The sequence below is a fragment of the Dama dama genome, chromosome 20 (assembly GCF_033118175.1).
Source record: "Dama dama isolate Ldn47 chromosome 20, ASM3311817v1, whole genome shotgun sequence".
NCBI lineage: Eukaryota > Metazoa > Chordata > Mammalia > Artiodactyla > Cervidae > Dama > Dama dama.
This window is the reverse complement of record NC_083700.1, coordinates 89280219-89304350: the sequence shown is the minus strand read 5'-3', so window position 1 is coordinate 89304350 and position 24132 is coordinate 89280219. Positions and strand designations below refer to the sequence as shown.

The 24132-nt window shown below is 48.2% G+C and overlaps 1 protein-coding gene across 3 annotated transcripts; it reads right to left on the bottom strand.

Moving 5' to 3' along the window:
- Positions 1-7626: 7626 nt before the first annotated feature.
- LDLRAD1 (low density lipoprotein receptor class A domain containing 1) lies at positions 7627-17103 on the bottom strand. 3 transcript variants are annotated; one of them, XM_061120028.1, is made up of 6 exons: positions 17083-17103; positions 16519-16573; positions 13689-13817; positions 11461-11598; positions 9199-9327; positions 7627-7775 (listed from the first exon to the last, which is right to left on the bottom strand). In XM_061120028.1, the coding sequence occupies exons 1-6, from the start codon at positions 17101-17103 to the stop codon at positions 7627-7629; spliced, it is 621 nt and encodes a 206-aa protein (XP_060976011.1). The 3 variants fall into 3 exon arrangements, with proteins under 3 accessions (XP_060976011.1, XP_060976012.1, XP_060976013.1); XM_061120029.1 differs by lacking the exon at positions 13689-13817; XM_061120030.1 differs by lacking the exons at positions 11461-11598; positions 13689-13817.
- Positions 17104-24132: the final 7029 nt, after the last annotated feature.

The window sequence follows — 24132 nt, the reverse complement described above, 5'->3', positions numbered from 1 at the left end:
TCATGTTCATCGAGTTGGTGAAGCCATCCAGCCATCTCATCCTCTGTCGTCCCCTTCTCCTGCTGCCCCTAATCCCTCCCAGCATCAGGGGCTTTTCCAATGAGTCAACTCTTCGCATAAGGTGGCCAAAGTACTGGAGTCTCAGCTTCAACATCAGTCCTTCCAATGAACACCCAGGACTGATCTCCTTTAGGATGGACTGGTTGGATCTCCTTGCAGTCCAAGGGACTCTCAAGAGTCTTCTCCAACACCACAGTTCAAAAGCATCAATTCTTCGGTGCTCAGCTTTCTTTATAGTCCAACTCTCACACCCATACATGACTACTGGAAAAACCATAGCCTTGATTAGACAGACCTTTGTTGACGAAGTAATGTCTCTGCTTTTTAATATGCTGTCTAGGTTGGTCATAACTTTCCTTCTAATGAGTAAGCATCTTTTAATTTCATGGCTGCAGTCACCATTCACAGTGATTTTGGAGCCCAGAAAAATAAAGTCAGCCACTGTTTCCCCATCTATTTGCCATGAAGTGATGGGACCGGATGCCATGATCTTGGTTTTCTGAATGTTGAGCTTTAAGCCAACGTTTTCACTCTCCTCTTTCACTTTCATCAAGAGGCTCTTTAGTTCTTCTTCACTTTCTGCCATAAGGTGGTGTCATCTGCATATCTGAGGTTATTGATATTTCTCCCGGCAACCTTGATTCCAGCATGTGCTTCTTCCAGCCCAGGGTTTCTCATGATGTACTCTGCAGTGGTTGTCTAAATATGGAAGTGAGGATCAGGGGGGGTGAGAGTGAAGGATTACCAAGGGGCACTAGGACTCTTGAGGATGATGGACATGTTCACGATGGACATGAAATTATGTGATAGTTTCATGGGTATATATGTGTTCCAAAACTTATGAAAGTGTACATTTTAAATATGTATAGCTTACTGTTTGTCAATCATACTTCAGTAAACCTGTTTTTTTTTTTAAAAAAAGAACTGTCTGAGGGACTCCCCCTGATGGTCCGGTTGTTAAAAATCCACCTTGCAATTCAGCGGACACAGGTTTGTTCCCTGGTCAGGGAACTAAGTTCCCACAAGCCATGAAGCAAGTAAGCCTGTATGCCTCAACTGCCGAGACTCGTGCCACAAGCAGAGAGTCCATGAGCCACAGTGAAAGATCCTCTATACCACAGCTGACCCAACGAAACCAAAGAAAATAAAAAAACTCACTGAACTATACACTTAAGATCTGTGTATTTCACTAAATGTAAATATAACTATAAATGTGTTTTGTTTTTTAAATAACTTTTTTAAAAAAGAGAAATCACTTTTTTTGGAAGAGAAATCACTCTTTTTAGAAGAGAAATCACTTCTGCCTGGCCTTGAGTTGCTGGGTGGCTCTCAGAATCCCAGAGACGGCTACCAGGCTGTGTCAGTTTGGGCTGGTCTCCTCCCTCTCTACTTCTCCAGGAAGCAGTGTCTTCCTACCAGAAATATGGCTAGACTCTGAGCTCCTTACCACCTCTGATGTATGTGGTTCGGTGAATTTTAGGATGAATGGAGAGCCCCAGGCAAACAGTGATGGCAGAAGGTTAAACCAGGTCAGATTTCCAGTCCAGACCCTGTGGCGAAGCCTGAGCCATTTTAAATTCCATTCATCTATCCCTGCATATTTGCACAGAGAAGAACCTGTTGTACTTAACGTACTGATCTTGGAGCTGGGGCCAGGGAGGCTGGGACATGGCAAATATTGACGCTGGCTGCCTGAGTTCTCTCTGCAGGCTGTGGCATTAAATCCCCTGCTATGCTGATGTGAACCAAGGGAGGGGCCTGGCTGATCACCCTGGGCTCTGCGTCTTCCTGGACTAGCTTATGGAATGCTGTTTGGGAGGTTGCTACAGCACCTGCTTCTTTCTGAAAAGAAGAACCAATAAACCAGAAAAGAACAAACACCACCTCCTGTTGACAGGCTGCCTCCCCCGGCGTAGGCTCCAGCTTTCTCTTCTAGGGAGTCCTAGCTAAGAAAGAGTGAGCCATCAAGGAGTGGGGGTAGTAGGCTCTGGGCTTGGGCCCATCAAGGTTTGATCCTGGCACCACCTTTTAAAAACTGTGTGGTCTTAGCCCAGCAACTTCATCTGTCTTAGCCCCTGTGAAGTACGAATACCAAGCCAGGTTCCTTTATAAGGATAAAATAAAATGAGGTACAAGAGCTAACACATAGAAGTCTGCAATAGTGCTTGGCATGTACTAAATGCTCACCAAATATTGCTAATATTTGTAGACAGGGACTGTTGCCTGTCATTCCAGTAAACAAAGAATGGTGCCCACTATACATACCACTTTTGTAAAGATCAAGCCATTAGCCCTTGCAGCCTCCCACCAATGGTGCACCATGAGGGGAATCCAGAATGGAGAAAACCAGGAAATACTCTGTGCTTTGGATACTGGTCTGAGATAGTTACAATGCATATGTAAAGAATGATTTCGGTGAACCCAGAGTCTTGTATCTTCCCATGAATAGAAAAGTGCCAAAATCATTCATTTGAGATGTCTGTTCTTTGTGATTAGCAGTAATCTTTTGATGTTCAACTACATGTGTGTGTTTGTCTTCCCAGCAAGAAAGAAAAGCAAACCTGTATATCCTGACTCCTCCCTTATCTCTTCAGAGTGGTTCCTCAGACCTGTCTGAGAGGCTGTCTCCTGGACTATAGTTTTCAGTAAGGTCCCTGAGTAAAACTTAACTTGCAACTTTTAGTTGTTTATTTTCCTTCTGTCTACATACTCATTAAAGGCCCTGCCCTTTCTTCTGCTGGAAGCTTTACTGTTTCCCAGGGGAATTCACCTTTTGGCTTTCCCTCTCCCCTTCCTGCCTGCAAAGTAGTCTGGTCATGACATCCATGTACAAAGGAAAGCCTTCTGAGGAGAGCCTCTCTTCCAGAAAAAGGAAGCAAATGTGTTTTTTGTCTGCTGAAAACCTCTGCCAGCACCCTGCATGTTCAGGGTCAAGTTCACCCCTCCTGCTCAGAATCCAAGACTCTTGTTTATACTCCAGCCATGAGGGACTGCTTCTCATGCCCATAGGCTCCCTCCTTGCACTGGCACCCTGCAGCTCTTCAGCCTGGTCTGCCCTGTCTCTGGCTCCTCCATGGCCCTGCTCAGGAGTCTCTGCCACTGGAAGCTTCCCAGACCTCCTGAAACTTAGCATGAAACAGCCAACTGCCATAGCTAAGTGTCCAGGCTCCTGGTGTTGTCAAACCCAAGTCCACGTGCCCAAGGCACAGGAAGGCCAGATGAATGGAAGTATCAGAATTTAGAGCAAAGAAAGGTTTATTGCATGGCCAAGCAAGAACAGGCAGCTCAGGCTCAAAAGACCCGAACTCCCCAATGGCTTTCAGGGGAGCATTTTGTTTTTACAGGGGAGCATTTTTAAAGGCGACCTTTGGGGATGCAGGCTCCAGGATTCCTGATTTTCTTTTCATTGGTTGGTTGAGAAGTAACAGCGTGGTGTTTCAGGAATCTTAACCATCCACTCTCTGGTTCCGAACAGTCTGGGGGTCTAGTGCTTGTGCTCAACCTGTGGTCACCAGCCTCCATCTGACTTTGGGGGTCTTAGTTGCTACGGAACAACTCAAAGATAGGCATCAGATTGTTATGTTTATTCCTTGAGGAGGAAGTAGGGCTGTCTTATCCCTGAACTATTATTACTTTTCTTTCTTAACTTTTCTTGTTTTCTTGTTATTTTTCTTGTTTAACTGCTGTTCCTTTGTTTCTATATTCTTCCCATCCCTAGTTATTAATAGTAACTGCTTGGGTCTGCTCTTTGTAAACTCGGGAAAGGCCTAGGAGACCAAGTGAGAAATGAGGGGGTGAGGCACGGAGAGGCTTTTGTTCTGGGAGACCCCGCAGGATTCTCAGTTTCCCTGCCTCTGCGCTCACCAGTCATGGTGCCTTCAACAAGCTGCCTGGCCTCTCTAAACCTCGCATAAACACTGTACCACCCTTGGAGGCTTGTTGGAGGATGAGAGGTGAAGTTCTTCTTAGCACGGTGCCTGGTTAGTAGTGAGCACTCAGCAGGTGTCAACCGTGTGCACCTAGAAAGCTGGCTTTTGGTCTCTCCCTGCTACTGACATGCTGAATGGACTCAGGCAAGTTGGTCTCAGCTTTGGTTTCTTCATCCTATAAACTGAAACATCTTAACCCCACAGGCCAGTTAGGGAACTGTTGACTGAAACCATCCACCTTGGCCAGACACAATGATAACTTTGCTCATGTGTTGTCTCACAACAGGAGGTCCCATCAGTAAGGACCCTGAGTCAGACCGAATATGAGCCAAACACAACCCCTAAATTAACCCGATTACCACAATACAGCTGGAGCCACGTGGCAGAGCAGTTCTCCTGGGTTCCCTATTGCTCTCCATCCTGGGGCCCCTTCACAATATAGTTTTTTGCTATGTCAGTTTGTGTGTCTTCTCGGACAACTCATTTCTGAGTGGTAGGCAGGGGCCCACTTTCAGGCCCTGGGAAGGGGCCCCCCTTCCTGTAAAGGCCCATGGATGGGCTTCATTGGGAGCAGAGGGTAAAATTATGTGCAACTGAGTGCCTCTGAGCATTTTTCTGAGAAACTGCAGCCCGCTGAAGAAGCTCAAGACTGAATGAGCACTGAGGTCTCCCCGTCTTCCCTCCCACAGGGACCAACCTTTGCACCACCAGCCCCTGGCGGGAACTGGGCCTCTTCAGCAACTGAAACACCGAGGCTGACTGGTATTGAAACAGGAGGGAAGGAGTCAGCGCACAACCTTTATAAGAATGGCAAAGCCCTATAGGATACAAGATACACTGATTAGAACTGTTAGGTCCAATTTGGAAGAAGATTTGACCTCCAGTGGATCTCACTGTACACTCACATTAGCATGTGCTGAATGACATACCCACACGCCATGACAGTTCCAAGGTTAACCATAAAGGGTCAAAAGGTGGATGGTGGGCCAATTCCTGGAAAGCTCCCCTTTCCCAAAATAGTTGGAATAATCCTCCCATTCATTAGCCTGTGAAATTACCCATCCCATAAAAACTAACCACCCAGTGTTTCAGGTCCTTCACCTTCTGAAATGGCCCATGCTCTGTGTGTGGAGTGTGTTTCTCCCAGGGCCACTCTCACCTTTTGAGATGGACCGCATTCTGTCTGTAGAATATGTATCTCTCTAAATAAGTCCACTTCTTACCTATCCCTGAATTCTTTCTGCGAAGAGATCTAAAGAACCTGAGCTTCATTAAGTCCTGAGACCAGGTATGTGACCTCAATTAAAAGACAGTGGGTTCAAGTCCCAACCTGGGTTTTGGCTGAGTGTGAGCCCTAATCTAAGTTGTGTGGTTTCAGCAGGAGCTAGCATAGGCTCCTGTTCCCATGGCCTCTCCCCAGTGACTTTGTTTTCAACTCTAATGCCCCAGGTATCAGGAACATGTTGGCCTGTGAATGCTGGGAATGAACTGCTGGACCTTTTCTTGTTCCCCATGTTATTCTTAGTCGCTCAGTTGTGTCTGACTCTTTGTTACCCCATGGTTTATAGCCCGCCTGGCACTCTGTCCAAGTAATTTTTCATTTTTTCCTCCTCAGGGGTCAGTCAGTTCCTCTGGATCAGTCTTCGGAACTGAGGATGCCCCAAGCATGCTGGCTATGCCCCATTTGTGCTGCCCTCGGAGAGTAACTCAGCCAAAGGTGCCAGAATCCAGGGCTGGGCTTCGCTCGGACGGGATCTCTGAGGCGTCCTGTTCCACGAGCTGGCCCTCAGGTCACCTGAGTCAGAAACATGGTTACATCCTGGCTCTCCAAGTCCCCTCCTTGGTGCCCTCAGCTCAGCACTTCCTGCTGTCCCACCCATCCTTTCAGTGTGATATGCCTCCTCTGTGACACCTTCTTCTCCTCGGGTGCTGGGGTCCAGGTCTGTTCACCTCTGGGTGCCTGGCACTGGGCTTGGCACAGAACAAGCACACAGAGACTGTTCAGTGAGCAAATGAATTGACTCAGGGGGCAATAAAGAAATGAGCTCATCTGTCTCTCAGATGCCCATTTTTAATTCAAAACTCACAGAAGACTGATACATGCTGCTGCTGCTGCTGCTGCTAAGTCGTTTCAGTCGTGTCTGACTCTTTGCGACCCCATACATGGCAGCCCACCAGGCTCCCCTGTTCCTGGGATTCTCCAGGCAAGAACACTGGAGTGGGTTGCCATTTCCTTCTCCAATGCAGGAAAGTGAAAAGTGAAAGTGAAGTCGCTCAGTTGTGCCCAACTCATAGCAACCCCATGGACTACAGCCCACCAGGCTCCTCTGTCCATGGGATTTTCCATGCAAGAACTCTGGAGTGGGTTGCCGTTGCCTTCTCCAATACAGGAAAGTGAAAAGTGAAAGTGAAGTTGCTCAGTCGTGCCCCACTCATAGCAACCCCATAGACTGTAGCCCACCAGGCTCCTCCATCCAATGGATTTTCCAGGCAAGAACACTGGAATGGGTTGCCATTGCCTTCTCTGAGACTGATACATAGAAGTGATTATATTAATTTCTAACAGGGATATGTATGTCTCCATCAACAGGAACCCTCTTATTAGCCAGATTCCAAGTCCATGTTTCAGAATAAGGGTGGGACACTTTCTGACCCTCAAGCTACATTTTTAAACCCAGAGACTCTGCCTTTACCCCGGCCAAGATAGGGTCACATTGGTAGCAAAAACGACTTTGGGGTTGGGACACCATGGACCGTGTTTGAGTCCCACTTCTGAGCCTGACTTTGCTGTAAGATCCTGGGGGCCACAGTTTCCTCATCTGTTTAATGGATATATCCATCCATGCCTGCCTGGGTGTTGTAAAACTGGAATATATGCCAAGAAACAGCTGGTTCACTCAGGCTTTGGGACTGAAATACAATCCCTACTTGAAGGAACCTGGGCTGTTTGGTTGGGCAGGTGGTCTTGGGGTGAGGGTGGAAGTGGTTCAGAGGAGAGGGGATGGAAAGGGTTGAGGAGGGGCTCCTCAAGCTGTTCTTCCTACAGCTCAGAGCCTCCTGGGGTGGTTTCCTTGTGGTAGGGTGATAAGTACCCTGTCTCATGTACATCTCATGTGATCCATCAGTGGGCCCCACTAGGAGTATTGAGCTGGGAAAAACACTGAGGCTATATCCAAACCTAGCAACATATGCCTTAGGTACCAAAGTGGCAGGAAGTGGCATATATATTATATATATGTGCCATCCAGAAGGGCTAAACTTCTCAGCTTGGTGTTCAAGCCCAAAACTTATTTTTTCTCCAAGGAGTGACAAGGTCAGTATCTACAAGCCTGTCTTGGAGCAAAAGAGCAGATTTCCTCTGTGTGTCGCCAGAGGCAGGCCTCAAATCATGGAAGCAGATTTCCCTCATCTTTGTTAGGAGTTGCCTAACATGGTAATGAGCCCCCCATCCCTGGAAGAATTCAAGCAGAGGTTGAAAAACTTGAAAGCAGGAGAGGCAATTCCTATTCAGAGACAATGGTGTGTAGATTCCTCTATGTAATCTCAAAGACTCCTTTCTGCTCTTGGATTCATAACACATGTGAAGGGTTATCAATACCATTCCAGCCAGCATCCCACTCTGGCCTGGGTGACTCAGTCAAGGGCCAGGACAGGAGTACTCATCGGACCAGTCGGAGCAATGCTGCACATGATCCCAGCAGAGGCTCCTGGGGATACAGCTGCAGTATTTGAAGACAGTCGAGGGGCAGGGCCACCACCCAGGGCCGCAGAGCGGGCAGGTAGTCACTGGGAAGACAGAAGAACAACTGGAATGCCCCATGCACCAGGGCACTCCTTAGCCCTGCAACTGGCCATAGCCCCCACAGCCCCACTCTGTCTGACACAGGTTGACTGTATTCCTTATTTCCTGCAGAAGAGAGGATCTAGACTCCCCAGCTCAGCTCAGAGCCTCCTGGGGTGGCTTCCTTGTGGCAGGGTGACAGGTACCCTGTCTCATGTGCATCTCATGTGATCCATCAGTAGGCCCCACTAGGATTATTGAGCTGGGAAAAACACTGAAGCTGTATTCAAGCCTAGCAGTATCTGCCTTAGGTACCAAAGCAGCAGGAAGTGGCATATATACCGTATATGTGCCATCCAGAAGGGCTAAACTTCTGTGTGACTTTACGTGTGACCTCAAGCAAGTCTCTCACCCTGTCTGAGCCTCAGTTTCCTCATCTGCTCAAGGTTGTTACTAAGAAAGATAGGCCAAGTGCCAGGCCCACAGTCAGTGTTCAAATATTATTGGGTGCATGTCATCTCCCATCCTCCTCTCTCACCCTAAATTTGGTCCCACCAGCCCACTTATGACTCCCTGAGGGAACCTCGCAGGCCTCCCTCCTTTACCCTGGATGCTGGGTAGCATCCCCTGCTGCACACCCAGCCTCTGCCTGGTGAAACCCTGTCCATTTTTTAAGGCCTGTTTGATTACAGCCTCTTCTGAGAAATCAATCTCCCTTGATGATTTCTTCTCCCCTTGTCCCCAACAAAAACCTCTCCAGGACTCCTGGCACTACCTTTGGTCACTAGCATGATGTAAGTCCTGGGGATAGGACATATGTTTGACCCCTGGCTGTCTCCCAGCAGGACCTGGCACCAGGCCAGCCCCCCCAACAGTGCTTAGAACATATTTGTGGGTTGAATGCCAGGGAAGAGATTGGAAGCAAACTCTGAGGCAGTGAAAGAACTCAAATCTTAGAGTTGGGAGACCTGGGTTTATACCCAAGCTCCCTCTTTATCACTCATTTTACTAAGTCGCTTCTCCCCTCTGGCCTCAGTTTACCTACATATAAATTGGGGCCAGTGATTCCTGCCCTGCTTTTCCTCACAGGATTGTTGGGTGGTGCAGAGGAGATGAGGGAAGCCCAGGTTCAAACCCCAGTTGGGCCATGTATGTACTCTTCTTGTGACTGCTCTCTGGGCTCCCTGGCTTCCTCATTTGAGACCTTGAAACTAAGTTTCTCACCACAGAAGAATAACCCTCAGGAAGGAACCACTTGTAGTGGTAATGAACACCCTGCCACTTGAGGCATTTAGGCAGAAGTGGAAAACTTCTTCCTAGAATGCAAATAGGGGATGCAGGGGGAACCTCAGAGATTCTCTGGCTAACTTCTGCCCTCCGGCCACTACCTGGCCAATTGCCCAGCCCAGCCTGTGCCCAGACCCCCACCTGGGCTCAGTTCATCTGAGCAGTCCCCACAGTTGTTGATCCCGTCACACATTTGGTCTGAGTAGATCCAGGAAGCAGGGTCTCCACAGTGAGCCACGAGAAAGCCAGGGAGGCTCTGGGGCACAGCTCCTACAGAGGGAGAGGTGAGGCAGGAGCAAGTCCACATTTGGCTGCAGTTCAGGTACATTCAGGCTGGTACATTCAGGCTGCAGGTGTCTCATGGCTAAATGGAGGTGGATTGTCCTGACCACCCTGGCAACTAATAAACCCGGGGTCACTGAGCATCCAGGAAGGGCACAAGGAGAAGGTTTCCTGGGGAGGAGGTCAGTCAAGGGGAGATGAGGGTTCTTGCCCTGTTTATCCAACAGGATGCCTAGAGCTGCTTCTCCCTTCCTCACTCCTACTCAGCTCTTGCTCCTTCCCATCCACACCATGTCTTACTCTGCTCCTCCCTCCAGAAATGTCCTTCTCAACACCTGTCCAAAACCATCCCACCTGCAAGTCCAGGTTCAAGTTCCTTCACCTCCAGGAAGCTTCCTCCAACTGGAACACAACAAAAATAAATGTGGGGTTTCCCTGGTGGCTAACCGGTAAAGAAATCACCTGCCAATGCAGGAGACATGGATTCAGTCCCTGATCTGGGAAGATTTTACATCCCATGGAGCAACTATGCCTGTGAGCCACAACTATTGAGCCGGTGCTCTAGAGTCCGAGAGCCACAGCTACTGAGCCCATGTGCTGCAACTACTGAAGCCCCTGCACTTAGAATCCGTGCTCCACAACAAGAGAAACCACTGCAATGAAAAGTCCGAGCACTGCAACTAGAGAGTAGCTTCTGCTCTTTGCAACTAGAGGAAAGCCATACCAGCAGTGAAGACCCAACACAGCCATAAAGAAATAAAATAAATAATTTTAAAAAAGGATAAATGTGAAGTCTTGCACTTGGGTCCCAGAATTCAGGGGATGTGGGTTCACAGGTTTTGTGAGAGGGAATCAGAGAACCCTTCTTGAAAGTGGGTTCTGTGTTAGACAGCAGTGTGACAGGGCTACCAAAAATTAACACTGACTCGGGCCACATCACTAGAGATATAACCCAGACTTAGGAGGGGAAAAGTCTTTGTTCCCTGGACTGGCCAGAGCCAGCCGGAAGTGTCACGGATGCCTCTGAAGCTAGTCCAGAGAGAGCGACACAGCAGTTGGTTTGTGTTCTGTGGATGCTGGTGGAGTGGGAAAGACCAATCACAACGGGGTGACTGGGAGTTCAAAGGGTAGTTCAGGGAAGAGGAGACTCATGTGGGACAACAAAGCAATCTCCAATCCACACAGTGCCACCATCACGGGAAACAGATTGACATGTGGTTTTTGGAGGGCAGGGGTTGATGAGAGGTTAGAGTTGGAACCAGTCAAGGGTGCTATTGGGAGGTAGCCCTAAACTCCGTACAAGGGAGACGTTCCCATGGGAAAACCAGAGTGATAGGAGCAGCTGCCTCAAGTTGTAGTGAGCTTCTATCCTGGGAGTGTGTAAGCAGAGGATGGATGGCAGAGGGGATTGGGGCATGAGATGGAAAATGGGCTAGATGAATTTAAGATCTCTTCTGGTCTTGAGAGCTCATGATGCAATGACCCTCCCCTCATAAGCTACCCCACCCCACCCACTCTAACTCACCAATCTCTTTTCCTCCTCTGTGGCAACTGCCATGCTCCTCTCTCTTGAGAACTGTCAGGTCTAAGGTCTGGGATTAGACCTTCTCATTCATTCCTTGGTTGATTCACTAATTTCATCATTTATTCAACACATCATTCCAGATATTTCTCTGTGCAGAGCCCGGTGCCAGGCCCTGGGCCCCAAGATCAAGCAGACTAGGTTTGCCTCAGAGGAGTTCACAGTCTGATGGGGGTGACAAACATGCCAAATGAGATTGACAATCAAGGTGACTGGGGCTGGGACACAGGTAAGCATAGGGGCTATGAGAACCCAGTAAAGGGAACGTCATCTAGTTTGGGAGTCAGAGAAGGCTTCTTAGAGGAGGTAATGCTTGAACTCTGCCGTGAGGGTTACATAAAGTTTCTCCAGGCCCAGAATGGAGGCATTCCCTAGTGTGGGCATATGTGTGTGCGTGTGACAGGGACAGAGTGGGAGAAGCAAAGGCATAGAAGCACACAAGGGTGCCTGGTACGTTCAGGGTGGTCGAGCTTCAGTCTGGCTGCAGGGAGAGCTGGAGTTGGGGGCAATTCCCGAGGGGCCCTGGCGTAGGTACTCACGGCACAAGGCCTCCTCCTCGTCCTCGCCGTGGGCACAGGTGCGGACGCCGTCACAGACCCTGCTGGCTGGGATGCAGCTGCTCCGGTCGTTGCACAGGAAGCCCGTCCTGTTCATCTGCGTCACGCAGGCCTGGGCCCCTGGGTGGGCAGGGCGAGCCCCGGAAGGGTCAAGGGTGGTGTTCACAAGGGCATCACCAAGTTCTCCCCCCTGAGCCCCACCTGAGCTGGAGCAAGGGGCTGGGGCCACGGGGAGGACCCTGAACTTGGCATTGAAGATGGTGTGCACGCCCCAGTTCAACCACTGTGTGACTGCTCTGGCTGTGTGACTATGGGCGGGTGACCTGACCTCTCTGCACCTCAGGTTCCTTGTCTGCAAAGTGGGGAGCATAGCACACACCCCGTGGGGCTGCTGGGGAGATGACATAAAAGCCTTTGTGTCAGTAACCCTAGAGAGAGTGCAGAGAAAATCATGGTTCCCATGTCTATTGAACAACCATCTTACGGGAAGCTCCCCAGGACAGGCCTAGGGTCAGTGACGCGTCTTTCACGGCAGGGCTCCTGGTGCAGGTGAGGGTGTCAGAGGCAACATCCTGGGGCCAGCTAGCGACTGTTATGCCACAGTCCTTATGTCTGGGACAGCTTTACAGGCTGCAAACACCTTCACATTTTTATTCTATTGTTTCCCTGAATCCTCACGCAATGTGTCATCATTAGCCTCATTTTATAGATAAGAAAAGTAAGACTCGGTGAGGTTCAAGAGGCCTGGCCACACAGCTAATAACCAGGTTGCTGCCTCTCTCCTTCCTGAGGTCGGGCTGCCTCTGCAGTGCCCAGGAGTGGTGGGGACCATCTGAGTGTCTGTCCCTTGGAGAGTCTTCCCTCTGTCTCACTGCGTGGAGCACCCAGCCCTGGGGCTGCTCCAAAGAATTAGGGGAGGGAAACTGTCAGAGGAGCTGGGAGGTCCAACTTTGCGGGCTGTGCACGCAGACACACGTGTGCAGGTTGGAGGTGGGGGCGAGTTTATGTGGGTCGCAGCTCATCTCCTGGAACAGCCTCAGCTAGTGTGAGGGGGCTGGCTCTCAGAGACACATTGTAACACACACACAACTGCTCACAGACACACACGCTTGGACATACTTGCGCAAACAAAGACATGCACACACAAGGGCAAACACACACACAGATATGTTCCTGCACATACAAACATGTGCATACACACAGATGCTTGCACACATGCAGACACAGACACACAGGTGCATGCATGGAGGCAACTCTGCATGTGTTCACATCTACCCGCAGTGTCCATGCACAGGCTCGAGGGTGCCTCGGATTCTACCCCTACTCTCACTGTGTCCCCTTAGCACCTCCTGCTAGGCAACAGGCATCTCTCAGAAAGGTGGGTCTGGTGACATTCCACCCCCGGCTTCATTCCTTCCCATGGCTCTCTAGATGGTGACCTCCTTCCCCAGTGCAGCCTTCAAGGCACTGGGCCCTGGGCCCCTGGCCCTACCCGCTGCCCTGTCCATCGAGTCCACTGACCTTCTCCTCATATTTCCTCCCACCCCAAGAGCTCCACACATGCTGTTCCCTGTGCCTGGATGCTTTTCCCGCCACCCCCTCCACCAACCAGTCCTGCTTTCCCTTCATGCTTCAGTGCCTTTAACTTCTCAAGGTGCCCATCCTGACCCCTGGACTGGCCAGAGCCTTGCTCCAGACTCTCAGAGCTCCCACTAAGCCTGCCTTAAAGTGGTTATTCATTAACCTCCGTGTCACTGCAAACTGTTAGCTCTATGAGGTCACGTTTGGTGTTGGTGCTCACTGCTGAAGCCTGCCTGGCCTCAGGGCTGCACTGGACAGGTCCCTGTCCTCTGTGGTGGAGACAGACACACAGAAGGACAACACCACTCTGGGTGATCGGGCCTGGGGGAGAAGAAGTGTGAGAGTAATGGGAGCTGAAACAAGGCTCCTAAACAAGGCAGGCAGGGGAAGGCTTCCTGGAGGAGGTGGCATCATGGCTGGGTCCACTTCAATAGCTCAGGCTACAGATGTGCAGATGGAAGCTCAGAGATGTGCGCATGTCAGGGTCAGTGTGTATCTGTACATGCGCCCTAAGGAACTGTTCAAAAGTCACTTTGTGGAGAAGCCAGGCAGGATCAGTTTCCCCCATCACTCTGTGCTCCCTCTTCCCTCCCAACAAGTCTGACCCACTCTCTCTTGCCCACCCTGACCTGGCGTGCGAGATGGGGGTCCAAGGATGGCGACCAGGGCGATCAGAGCTGCAAGAGTTGTCAGCAGGAGCATCAGGAAGGCTGAGAGGCAGACCCCTCGGCGTGAGTAGCAGCAAGGGCTGCAGTCCGCTGTGTGGGGTGGGAAACCAGTGATGAAGCAGCCAGTGCCGGGGCCCAGGGATCCCCCACCCTGAACCCTACAAGTGATCCCTCTTCTCCGGGGTGCTGGGATAGGACAGGCTTCCCTGGAGGAGGGTGCTCCCAAGCCTACTGAGATGCTCTCGGCTCTGTCTGTGGACTCACCCCACCAAACGCCTGGCCCTGGCCTACATCCAGGTGAGTGGCAGTCGGGATGAGGGTCCTCGGTCTCTGCTCCACCCCCTAACCCTCGTGTCCTTCCATGAGTCTGTCTCCTCAGGAGATAGGGAAGGAGACATGTACACCTGCTTACTGAGTTCCTGCCACAGGGCAGAAACCAAAGCAGGCCCTTCATAGCCATTCTTTTCATTATTCAATACTACCTTTGTTTTACAGATGAGGAAACCGAAGCTCAGGGAAGGAAAAGTCCAGGCCCCCTTGTGTGGAGCTGTTAAGTCAGTCCACATCTATCTGCTGCCAAAATTGGTGCTCTTTCCACGATGTCAACTGATTGTTCATTCTGGAACCTGCCAGGATGCTGGTTGGAATCCCAGCTCCACCACTTTTCAGCTGGGCCATACTGAAAAGCCATTTTACTTCTCTGTGCCTGTTTTCCTCATGTGGGAAATGGGGCTCTAATGCCTAAATTAGAGTTGTTGAGAGGATTAAGCTAGGTACTGGATCAGAACAGGGCTTGGTACATAGTAAGTGCTATAAAGGTTCTAGCTACTATTTGTCTTTATTAAGCATCTACTATCTGCCAATCTGGAAACGACAGTGATGCCTTTAACTGACTTTGCTTCTGAATTTTTCTGGCTTGTGAAATAATGAAAGAGAATCGTATTGGGGACCTACTAAGTTCCCTGGTGGCTCAGATGGTAAAGAATCTGCCTGCAACATGGGAGACCCAGGTTCAATCCCTGGGTCAGGAAGATCCCCTGGAGAAGGAAATGGCAACCCACTCCAGTATTCCTGCCTGGAGGATCCTGGCAGGCTATAGTCCATGGGGCTGCAAAGGGTTGAACATGACTGAGTGACTAACACCCTGCTCTGTAGAGGACGTAAAAGCAATCATAGCTCTGATCCTTGCCCTCCAAAAGCTTGTAGTTCACTTAGAAGACAAGGTCTGGACATGTTAAAAGGAGAGTGTGAGCACTCCTCTGTCCCCTGGGGACTATTATCTGAGGCAAGGAGCAGGAGCATGTGTCTCCAGAGGTCAGCCCAGCAGCAGGCACACAATAGGTGCTTTGGGAATGTTCTGACCTAGAGATCCAGGGAAGAACCCAGTTCAGGTCAGTTCAGGTCACTTCCAAAATGTCAGGTCCACTGACATTTTCAGAGCAGCCTGCTCTGTGCTGGTCCATCAGTCAGACCTGTACCTGTACCCCAGCAGCTCACACAGCCAGGTGACCAGTGTGGTGAAGGAGGTGTCCTGGGTGCGTAAAGGAGGATGGCATTTCCATGGGTTGGTGAGGGGAAGGTGCAAGGAGAAGGCAGTCCAGGTAGAGGGTGCAGGAGGGTAGAGGTCCCGATGGCATGTGGGGGACAGCAAGTGTGGCTGAAGCCCGGGGTGGGTGTACCTTGGGGAGGGAGACACAGAAGGAGATGCAGCATAAACCCGAAGCTCACATTCCCTGCGGCCTTGGTTGGTGGCTCCCTTGTAAACTCGGGTAACCAGGGAGACAGCAAGAAGGCTGGCAAGGAGAAGCGTCCTGGTCGGTCGGCCAAGCGGCTGCTTCTCAAATATTTGCGCAGCACAGGCTGGGCAGGAGGGGTCACAGGAGCATCTTGGGGTCCACGGCCAGGTGAAGGTTGCACTTCAAAGCCTGAAAGCCCTTAAGTGCTGATCCCCCTGGGGACAGATGGGAAAAGGAGGCCGTTTTTCCACACCAGGCCCTTCATAAAGCAGGCTTGAAATAAACAAGCGCCAGCGTGGAGCAAAAAGATTCTGGGGCTCTGCAAGCCGAGGGACCCTAATTCGAACTTGAATCCTGCCTCACGCCCCCACATCCGTGCGGGATCCCAGCTTGGCTGAACCACCCGACCTCATGTCACCTCAGCTACCTCGTCTGCTATTTCACCCAACAGGAGACCCCCTCAGAGCTGACCATTGGGTGTAGAAGAGGCCCCATGGTGCTGGGCACACAATACGGCCTTGATCCTTGATAGTTATTAGTAGTAGCTACCTCTCTGAGTCTGTCCCCTCAGTGGTCAAATGAGAGTCAAGATTGGACATATAGCAGGTGCTCAATAAAAGTGTTCTTTTCTTCTTTATTCCACAGAAGTAAAGCATACTGTCCTGGTCACTTGGTGAGCCAGCAGCCGAGAGCAGGTACTCAATAAACGTGAGATCCCTCCCACCTTATCCCTCAGAGGTAAAGAGACCCACCTGGGCCACCCTTTGAGTCAGGGACTGGACTCTACAGCTCTTTCCTCTATGGGTTTTGAGGGGCACTGTATGCCTGTGAGGTGGGCAGCACACAGTTCATGCTCACATGTGCTTGTGCATTTAGCAAATGGCCGTCAGTATGGATGGCCAGGACCCTGGGAATGGATGACATCAACAACGGGTTAGAGGTCTGAGAGACAGAGGGAGCCTTAGGGAGCTGCTTTTGTGTCTCCATAGCAACAGGCCAGCATCAAGGGAGTCCCATGTGGGGGAGGGGCTGGCCCCAGGCCCCCCAGCCTTTACCTTCCCCTCCAGGGAGGGCTCTGCTTCCAGCAGCAGCATTGCCATTGGCATCCCCCTGCCCAAGAGAACAGAATGTGGGGTGGGCTGAGGTGAGGGGAGGTCCAGCCTCAGGGAGCTAGACTGAAAACTTTTTCAGAAGCGTCACCAAGAGCCTTGGGGAGAAACCCTGACCCTCGACTCGGATGCCCCACACTCCTGTCTATTTCACGTTCCCACATCTTTGCCTGTACTATGCCCTTTGCCTGGAAAGCCTTTTCCTCCACTACCCATTTGGCAAACATTCACCCTTCAAACCAGCTCAGGGGGTACCCCCTTGGAGAAGATCCCGCAGGTGACCCCCTTACTGTCGATCGTTCCATCCCCTGGCCTCCTGGCCCCTCCCAGCTCCCACCACCTGAACCATGTACCTGGTTCACCTGTTGTGTCTCCCTACAACCTGGTAGAGAGCCTCCGGGGCGGCAGGGGACCCGAGTCACCTCAATGTCTCCCCTCTTTACTGCCCACCCTTAGCCCGGGATTTGCACCCCCACCCCAGGTCAGGAGCCATCTCAGGGCAGCTCTTACCTGGGGCAAGATCTTGTTCATGTCTCTGGCTCCCAGCTCCAGTCTCCGGGCCCTAGGCAGTGCAGAAAACCCGGCAGGTTCCTGGCCTGTCACCAGGGGCAGCCAGGAGGAGGAATGACAGGAGGCCTCTCCTGGCCGCACCCTCCCTGTGGGCAGCTCCTCCCAGGCTGCGTCCCAAGAAGAGGAAAGGGCAGGAGGGCCCTGCTCTGGCCTGGCCTCTTCCCACTCTGCAGGCTGACAGCCACGCTCCAACACCAGAATTCTCTATGTTACAGAAGAGCCTGCGGTTCAGAGAGCGAGCAACTGCCCTTGAATCACATGGTGTGGGGTTGAGAGGGAAGTTGAACACAGAAATTTTTCAGTGTGTGATTTTTCTCCACATCAATGATGAGATGGAGGATCTCAGGTGTCCCCCAGCTGCATGAAGATCCAGGCAGAAAGACCCAGAATTAAGGTTCCAGTGGCTAAAAAGCAGGGGTCACGTTTTCATTGATGTTTGTCCAATGAAATACATAATCTATGTGGAAAGAATATGTATTTTCCACTAAAATGATAGGTCACTTAACCTGAGTTTCAGCTTTCTCATCTGTCTCTCTAAACTTCTTTTCCCCTCATTCCTGAAGAAAGGTGGTGTCCCCGTAGATGGATCTCTTTGTCCTCCCCACTCAACACCCAACACTGTACCAGACCCACTCAGTCCACTTGCTCTAATGTCTCCCTTCTTCCCCCTCTCTTTCCCTGAAAAACAAAATTTAAAAACGTAAGAAAATACAAAAAACTTGGAAGAATAATGTAACAAATAAACAAATAATGTAACAAACAAACGTTTGTGTTTAGTTGTTCAGTTGTGTTTGACTCTTTGCCACCACATGGACTCAAGCCCGCCAGCCTCCTCTGTCCATGGAATTCTCCAGGCAAGAATACTGGAGTGGGTTGCCATGCCCTTCTCCAGAGGATCTTCCTGGCCCAGGGATCAAACCCAGGTTTCTCACATTGCAGGCAGATTCTTGACCATCTGAGCCACCGGGGAAGCCCACCATCCAGAGATAAGAAATGTTAAAATTTAGTCATCTTTCCATCAAGTATAGCAAAACTATCAGTCAGTCAGTTCAGTCACTCAGTCACGTCCGACTCTTTGCAACCCCATGAACCACAGCACACCAGGCCTCCCTGTCCATCATCAACTCCCAGAGTCCACCCAAACCCATGTCCATCGAGTCGGTGATGCCATCCAACCATCTCATCCTCTGTTGTTCCCTTCTCCTCCTGCCCCCAATCCTTCCTGGCATTAGGGTCTTTTCCAATGAGTCAGCTCTTCACATCAGGTGGCCAAAGTATTGGAGTTTCAGCTTTAACATTAGTCCTTCCAATGAACACCCAAGACTGATCTCCTTTAGGATGGACTGATTGGATCTCCTTGCAGTCCAAGGGACTCTCAAGAGTCTTCTCCAACACCACAGGTAGTCCTCTTTTTTTACCCAGTTGTATTATTCCTTCCCTCCCTCCCCAGAGCCAACCAGTTTCCTGAACATGCCGTGTATGCTTCCAGTGGCTAGGTTTTATACACTCTCTAGAAATATACATACACATACACCTAGAATCACACTGCTGCTGCTGCTGCTGCTGCTAAGTCGTTTCAGTCATGTCCGACCCTGTGCGACCCCATAGACTGCAGCCCACCAGGCTCACCCGTCCCTGGGATTCTTCAGGCAAGAACACTGGAGTGGGTTGGCATTGCCTTCTCCAGAATCACACTGCAGGGGCCCCCCAACTTCATCAGATATTGCCCAACCACTCTTCCAGGAGGCTGTACTGGTTTGCACCTCCATTAGCAGTGACGAGAGTTTCTGTCTCCTCAGTCTTGAAAGTGTCAGACCTTCTGACATCCATCTTCCTCTGGTGGGTGTGAAATGGTATCTCACTTTGGTTTAGTTTGCGTTTCTCTAGTAACTCCTATGGCCACCACCAATTGCTAACATTTACTGACCACTTGTTTTGTCACATGCTGCACTGTATGTGTTACATATGTTAACCCACTTAGTCCTCCCAACTACAAATGATGGAGACTATTACTATCTCCATTTCACAGATGAGGAAATTGAGGCACAGAAACATTGTTACTTGCCCAAGGTTCACAGCTGAAAGGAGGCATAGCTGCATCATAGACGTGGGTGGCTGAAAATTCCACACAGTACCTCTACCTATCCCCTCACTTCTCAAAAGTATGGTCCTCGGACCAGCAGGACCTCATCATCTGTGAGAGATGGAATCTCATCCAGGCCCACCAAGTCAGAACCTGCATTTTAACAAGAGCTTTAGGAGGTTCAAATGCATATTCAATTTGAAAAGCCCTGCCCCAGCCCATGCTGTTATGTTGCCCTCTTAAAATGTATTGGTCGTGTGGATTTCTTCCCTGGTGAAATGCTTTTTCCTATCTGTTGTCCATTTTTCTATAGGTGGCTTATCTTTTTCTTATTGACTTATGGGTTTCTTTATGCTGAATTTGAATCCTTTGTGGCATGGATCAAACACATCTCTCCCAGTAGTAGCTTGTCACTTGCTTAGAGTGATTTCTGCTGGCTCCATTCACCTTTCTAAATCCATCTTTCTTGTCCAGAACCAGGCAATAATCTCATTCCATGAAGCCTTCTCCAACTCTCCCCTCCTCCTCAGATCTGCCTTTCCTTATACTCCTTAAGGTCTAGGGCTCTATCTGCCCTTGGCTATGGCTAGCGGAGATCCTCTGCCCATAAGATCAGAAAATCTCAGCTTGTCAGACAAACCTGGGTTTTTATTCTGATTCTGCCAAATTAATACCTGCCTAATTTAAGGTGGCAAGTCACAGCCTCTCTGTTTCCTTATCTGAAGAATGGAGATAAGACTACTTACCTCAGAATTTTGTGGTTAGAACAAAGTAAGTGCACATATGTGAAGGTGTTCTGCACCCTGGGAGAGTACAATATTGTTTCTGAATGGCTTGGTTTGTTTATAACTACAAAGAGATCTGCTTGAGGGCAGGGACTATTTTGTAGTCCAGGGTGCAGCTCAGGGTTGGTCAATAGTAAGTGGGCAACACAACTAGATTGACCCAGGCACCTGTCACATCGACTTCCAGACCTGCCTAGAGGTGAGGCTCAGTCCCTGCTTCAGCATCTATCACTGTGCCTTCCATAACTCTGAGAGTCCTGGCTGGATGCCTTTCCTCACTGAGACTCTGTTTCCTCAATTCTAACATGGAGATGTTAAATCCCATCCTGCTTTCCCAGAAGGATGCTGTAAAGACACATTTAAAGGTGACAGTGAGAGTACTCTAAAGGGCTTTGCAAAAGTCACGGGGAATCAATATACAAACTTCTTCATGAAATATCTAAGTAGGCACTTTTACAAGATAGCATTATAATATTTCTCAGTGCAGATGAACCAAATTTTATTTGGCACATACATACTCAAGCATTATGAAATTTTCAGATGTGAGGCTCCAATAATGACTGCATGATGGTATCTCTTGAGGTAACATTTTCAAGAGATGTTGTTGAAAGCTTTCATTTCTAATCAGTTGCTGATTTCTTTCCACCCAAGCCTTCAATTATTGCTACAATGTTGCAAAACAAGTCAAGTATACAAAACATGTAATAGTAAAATAAGCCCAAATCATTTAGAAGTGAACAAACAAATAAAAATATTATACTCTCAAAATAACAAAGTAAAATTACTCAACCCCCAAACCAGAGATTCAGTAACTTGGAAGAAAAAAAAGTTAAATATTTTCACTAACTTCTAACTGAAATATAGCATGTCCTTTAATTATGAACACAGTCGACGATTGATAGTACTGTGAGTAGTTCCTGTGACTTTATCACCAATAGAAATCAGACATTTACATATTATAATTGTTGCAGAGATTTAAAAATAAAATTTGAAATTGCTTTGAAATTCCAGTAGTTTTAGAACCACCACTAGGCCTTATTTTATGTGTTAATAAAGAAGTACATATATACATAATCGAAAATTTTTGAAAATAACTTAATTGTATTTTAATGATTAAAATTTTTTTAATCAGTTTTCTTTGCAATCCTTTATGCTTGGTTTTATGCATGTGAAAACATTATTCTGAGGAAGAGTCAGTCCATAGACTTCATCAGATTATCCAAAAGGTCCATGGCATGAAAAAGGTCAAGAACACCTGCTCTAAACAGATAATTCATTAACATCACAGGAAGAGAATACTTAATAGTGAAATATGTAAAGTTGACTTCAACAATTATACATTTCAGAGAAGGTATACACACAACACTTCAGAATTTAATTATTGCAAAGAGTCAGAAAACCTACACTAACTGTACAATCTAGCTTCTCACAGAAGGCTGCGTTTCCCACTAACTCAATCTTTTGTCTCTGTACATACTGTAGGGTAAGAGAGTCAGAGAAGGCGAGGTTCGGAAAAAGAACGAGACTGGCACTTTACAGGAACAGATCACCTTTAATGAGGTTGTTCGGAGTAGTTCTCTCTTAAATGTCTGGGGTAAGGAATTCTGGAGATCGACCAGAGGCTGGACCGGCTGGGAGCTGGGTGTAATTAACCTTCAAGTCCATTTTTTTTCCTTCGGGTGAGAGATTTTTGTTTTGTATAGAATGGTGGGGAGGACCGGGAAGGGAGTTTTAACTCCAGGCTATTTTGAGCCAGGCAACTTTCCTTCACATACCTCCACCCTTAGATTCTAGTCTAGAAGTAGAAAGAAACATAAAAAAGGTAGCTTCTACTGATGATACTCAAATGCAAACATAACCTACTCTGCAACTGGTAACGTGGAGGCAAGGGCTCAGGAACACCCTGGGTTAGTAGAAGCTGGGCTGGCAAACCTAGAATTTGAGGACAGTAATAAGTAGACCAAGCATTGTGGTTTAAAAAGTTAGCCCAACGTGAAGTCTGGTAAGAAACTTAGGAGTCCATGGGACAGCCTTCCAGTTTGCTTGGCAATACTCAGATTGTGCCTATGACCCAGCGAGTAGGCTTACCATCCAAACAATAATGTGGAGCAACAGAGAGCCTTATACTTAAGAGCTCAAAAATATTTATATATGTCAAACAAAATGAAATAGGGTTATTGGGCATTTAAAAAAAAAAAAAAAACTACACAAAAAAACCAACCCTGGGAAGCAAATGGAATTTCCCATTTCTCTGTGGCTGGATAAACACAAAATTTAATAGATCCTGGAGGAAACTACAGAGCTAAGACATTGCTGTCCTCTCAGATGCCCCCTTAGTCTATAAGGCGCACTGTTGTCACGTGCATTGTTCTAAAGCACTGCTGCTCTCATGCTTAAAACCTATGCTTGCCATCTTTGCTCAGGACCAGGTCCAGGTTTACTAAGGTCCTTTATTTTGTGGTCTGTCTAGCTCCATCTGTTGCTATGTTTTTGCATGTGCTATCTCAGGCTGCTAAACCATTTGCAGTTCCCCACCTGTTGCCTCTAGATGTGAGCATGCTATCCTCACTGGTACACTGCTCCCTGTATTTTGTCTGGCTTTCCTTTTCCCTCTAGGTTTAAGCATGGGTATCACTGAAGCTAGGAGTCCTCCCATAGTACTTCATGCTTATCTGGTCATATCACATTAATAACAGTTTGTCTCCTTCTTTAAAATCTGAGCAACCAGAGTTGGGTACTGGGTCTTTGTTGTTGCAGTTCCATCATCCAGCATAAGGCCTGACACTCAGGCTCTCAAGTGGTTGTTGAATGGTTAAACTGTGGATTTCTAATAGGATATCTTGGCAAAATCACTGCCATGGTGTGGTGACAATGGGGACATAGCCGAGAATTTTATAGATTGTTCCAAAGGTTGGTGGGAGGGCTGACTAGCTTTATTTAAAAAGGTCTACAAATTTCTGTATTAATGATTCCCCTCGTGTGGTCCTAAGATACATAAGAGCCACAAAAATTATAATGGGAACTATTTTATGTATTTAAAAATATCACAGTGGAAATGGCACATTTACCTAAAATAAAGCCACACAGACTAATAATAAGAGATAAAGTTGTTTGCTTTTGGCTGAGCCAAAGTACCAGGTTTCAACATGCTAATAAGCAGCTCAGATTAACAGATGATACATCATAAGGATTTCTAAGATCAATAGACCAGATAATCTGGTAATTTCTGATTTACAAAAAATATACCATATTGAGAGGGTATCCATGAAGTTTTGTGAAAAGATTGGGAATCTTTGGCCTAAATCATTCATTAGGATTACTACCATCTTTATAATCATCCAAATCAGCATATCTCTTAGACCAGGGACCTGAACCAAGTCCTTCTGGCATGATTGAACCAGAGATGCCAAGGGTTTTGATAATTTGCATAGGAACAAAGGCAAGCTTCTCAAGATGTTATGTGGTAGGAAAGAAGGTGATACCTAAGGGAAACTACTTAAAGTTGGGTCCACTGAAAGGGCTAAACTGTTACTTTAGGAAAAGGGGTCAGTTTTGTTGCTTTTGTTGGAATTTTCAAGCCAAATATTTTAATGCTGTATACATTTGGGGGAGGGGGTGGTAATTTTTCTATTTTTAGAAGTTTTTGAAAATGTCCGGTTAATCATGCTAAAATAAAAAGGAGATAAATATTTGAGTGCCTACCAAATAGAGGAATGATTGGGTATTTCTACATACAAGGAACTGTCTCATCAACAGGAGGGGAAAATCTGTCTAAACTTGGATCAATACTTTCAAGAGGAATGACGGTGTCTCGGGGTACTTCATTCAGGAAGCAAAGAGAAGGAAAACCAAGGGAAGGTAGAAGACTATAGGATAGTCATATAGTTGCTCTTTTGTTCAGGTTATCTTTTGTATTGTTTTGTTTTTATAAGGGAGAACTTTCCTAATTGTAGGCTGACTCCTACAAATCTGCAGCATTTTGAACATATCCCCCCTCAGTTTCCTTCACTTGGTGCACTACAATTAAACCTGTGTCTGATTAATGAACCTAAGTGTGTGCCATAAGTGGTAAATAAGACAACTGGGCTTTTTTTTTTCCTAAGGTAAATCCAGTCCATTTCT

Excerpts from the sequence above, each read along its gene's own strand:
- LDLRAD1 (XM_061120028.1), bottom strand. The coding sequence starts at position 17,103 with ATGAACAAGATCTTGCCCCAG. Across the intron at positions 13,818-16,518 it reads AGCCCTCCCTGGAGGGGAAG|CGGACTGCAGCCCTTGCTGC; the intron begins GTAAAGGCTGGG and ends CACCCCACACAG. Across the intron at positions 7,776-9,198 it reads CTCAGATGAACTGAGCCCAG|TGACTACCTGCCCGCTCTGC; the intron begins GTGGGGGTCTGG and ends CTGTCTTCCCAG.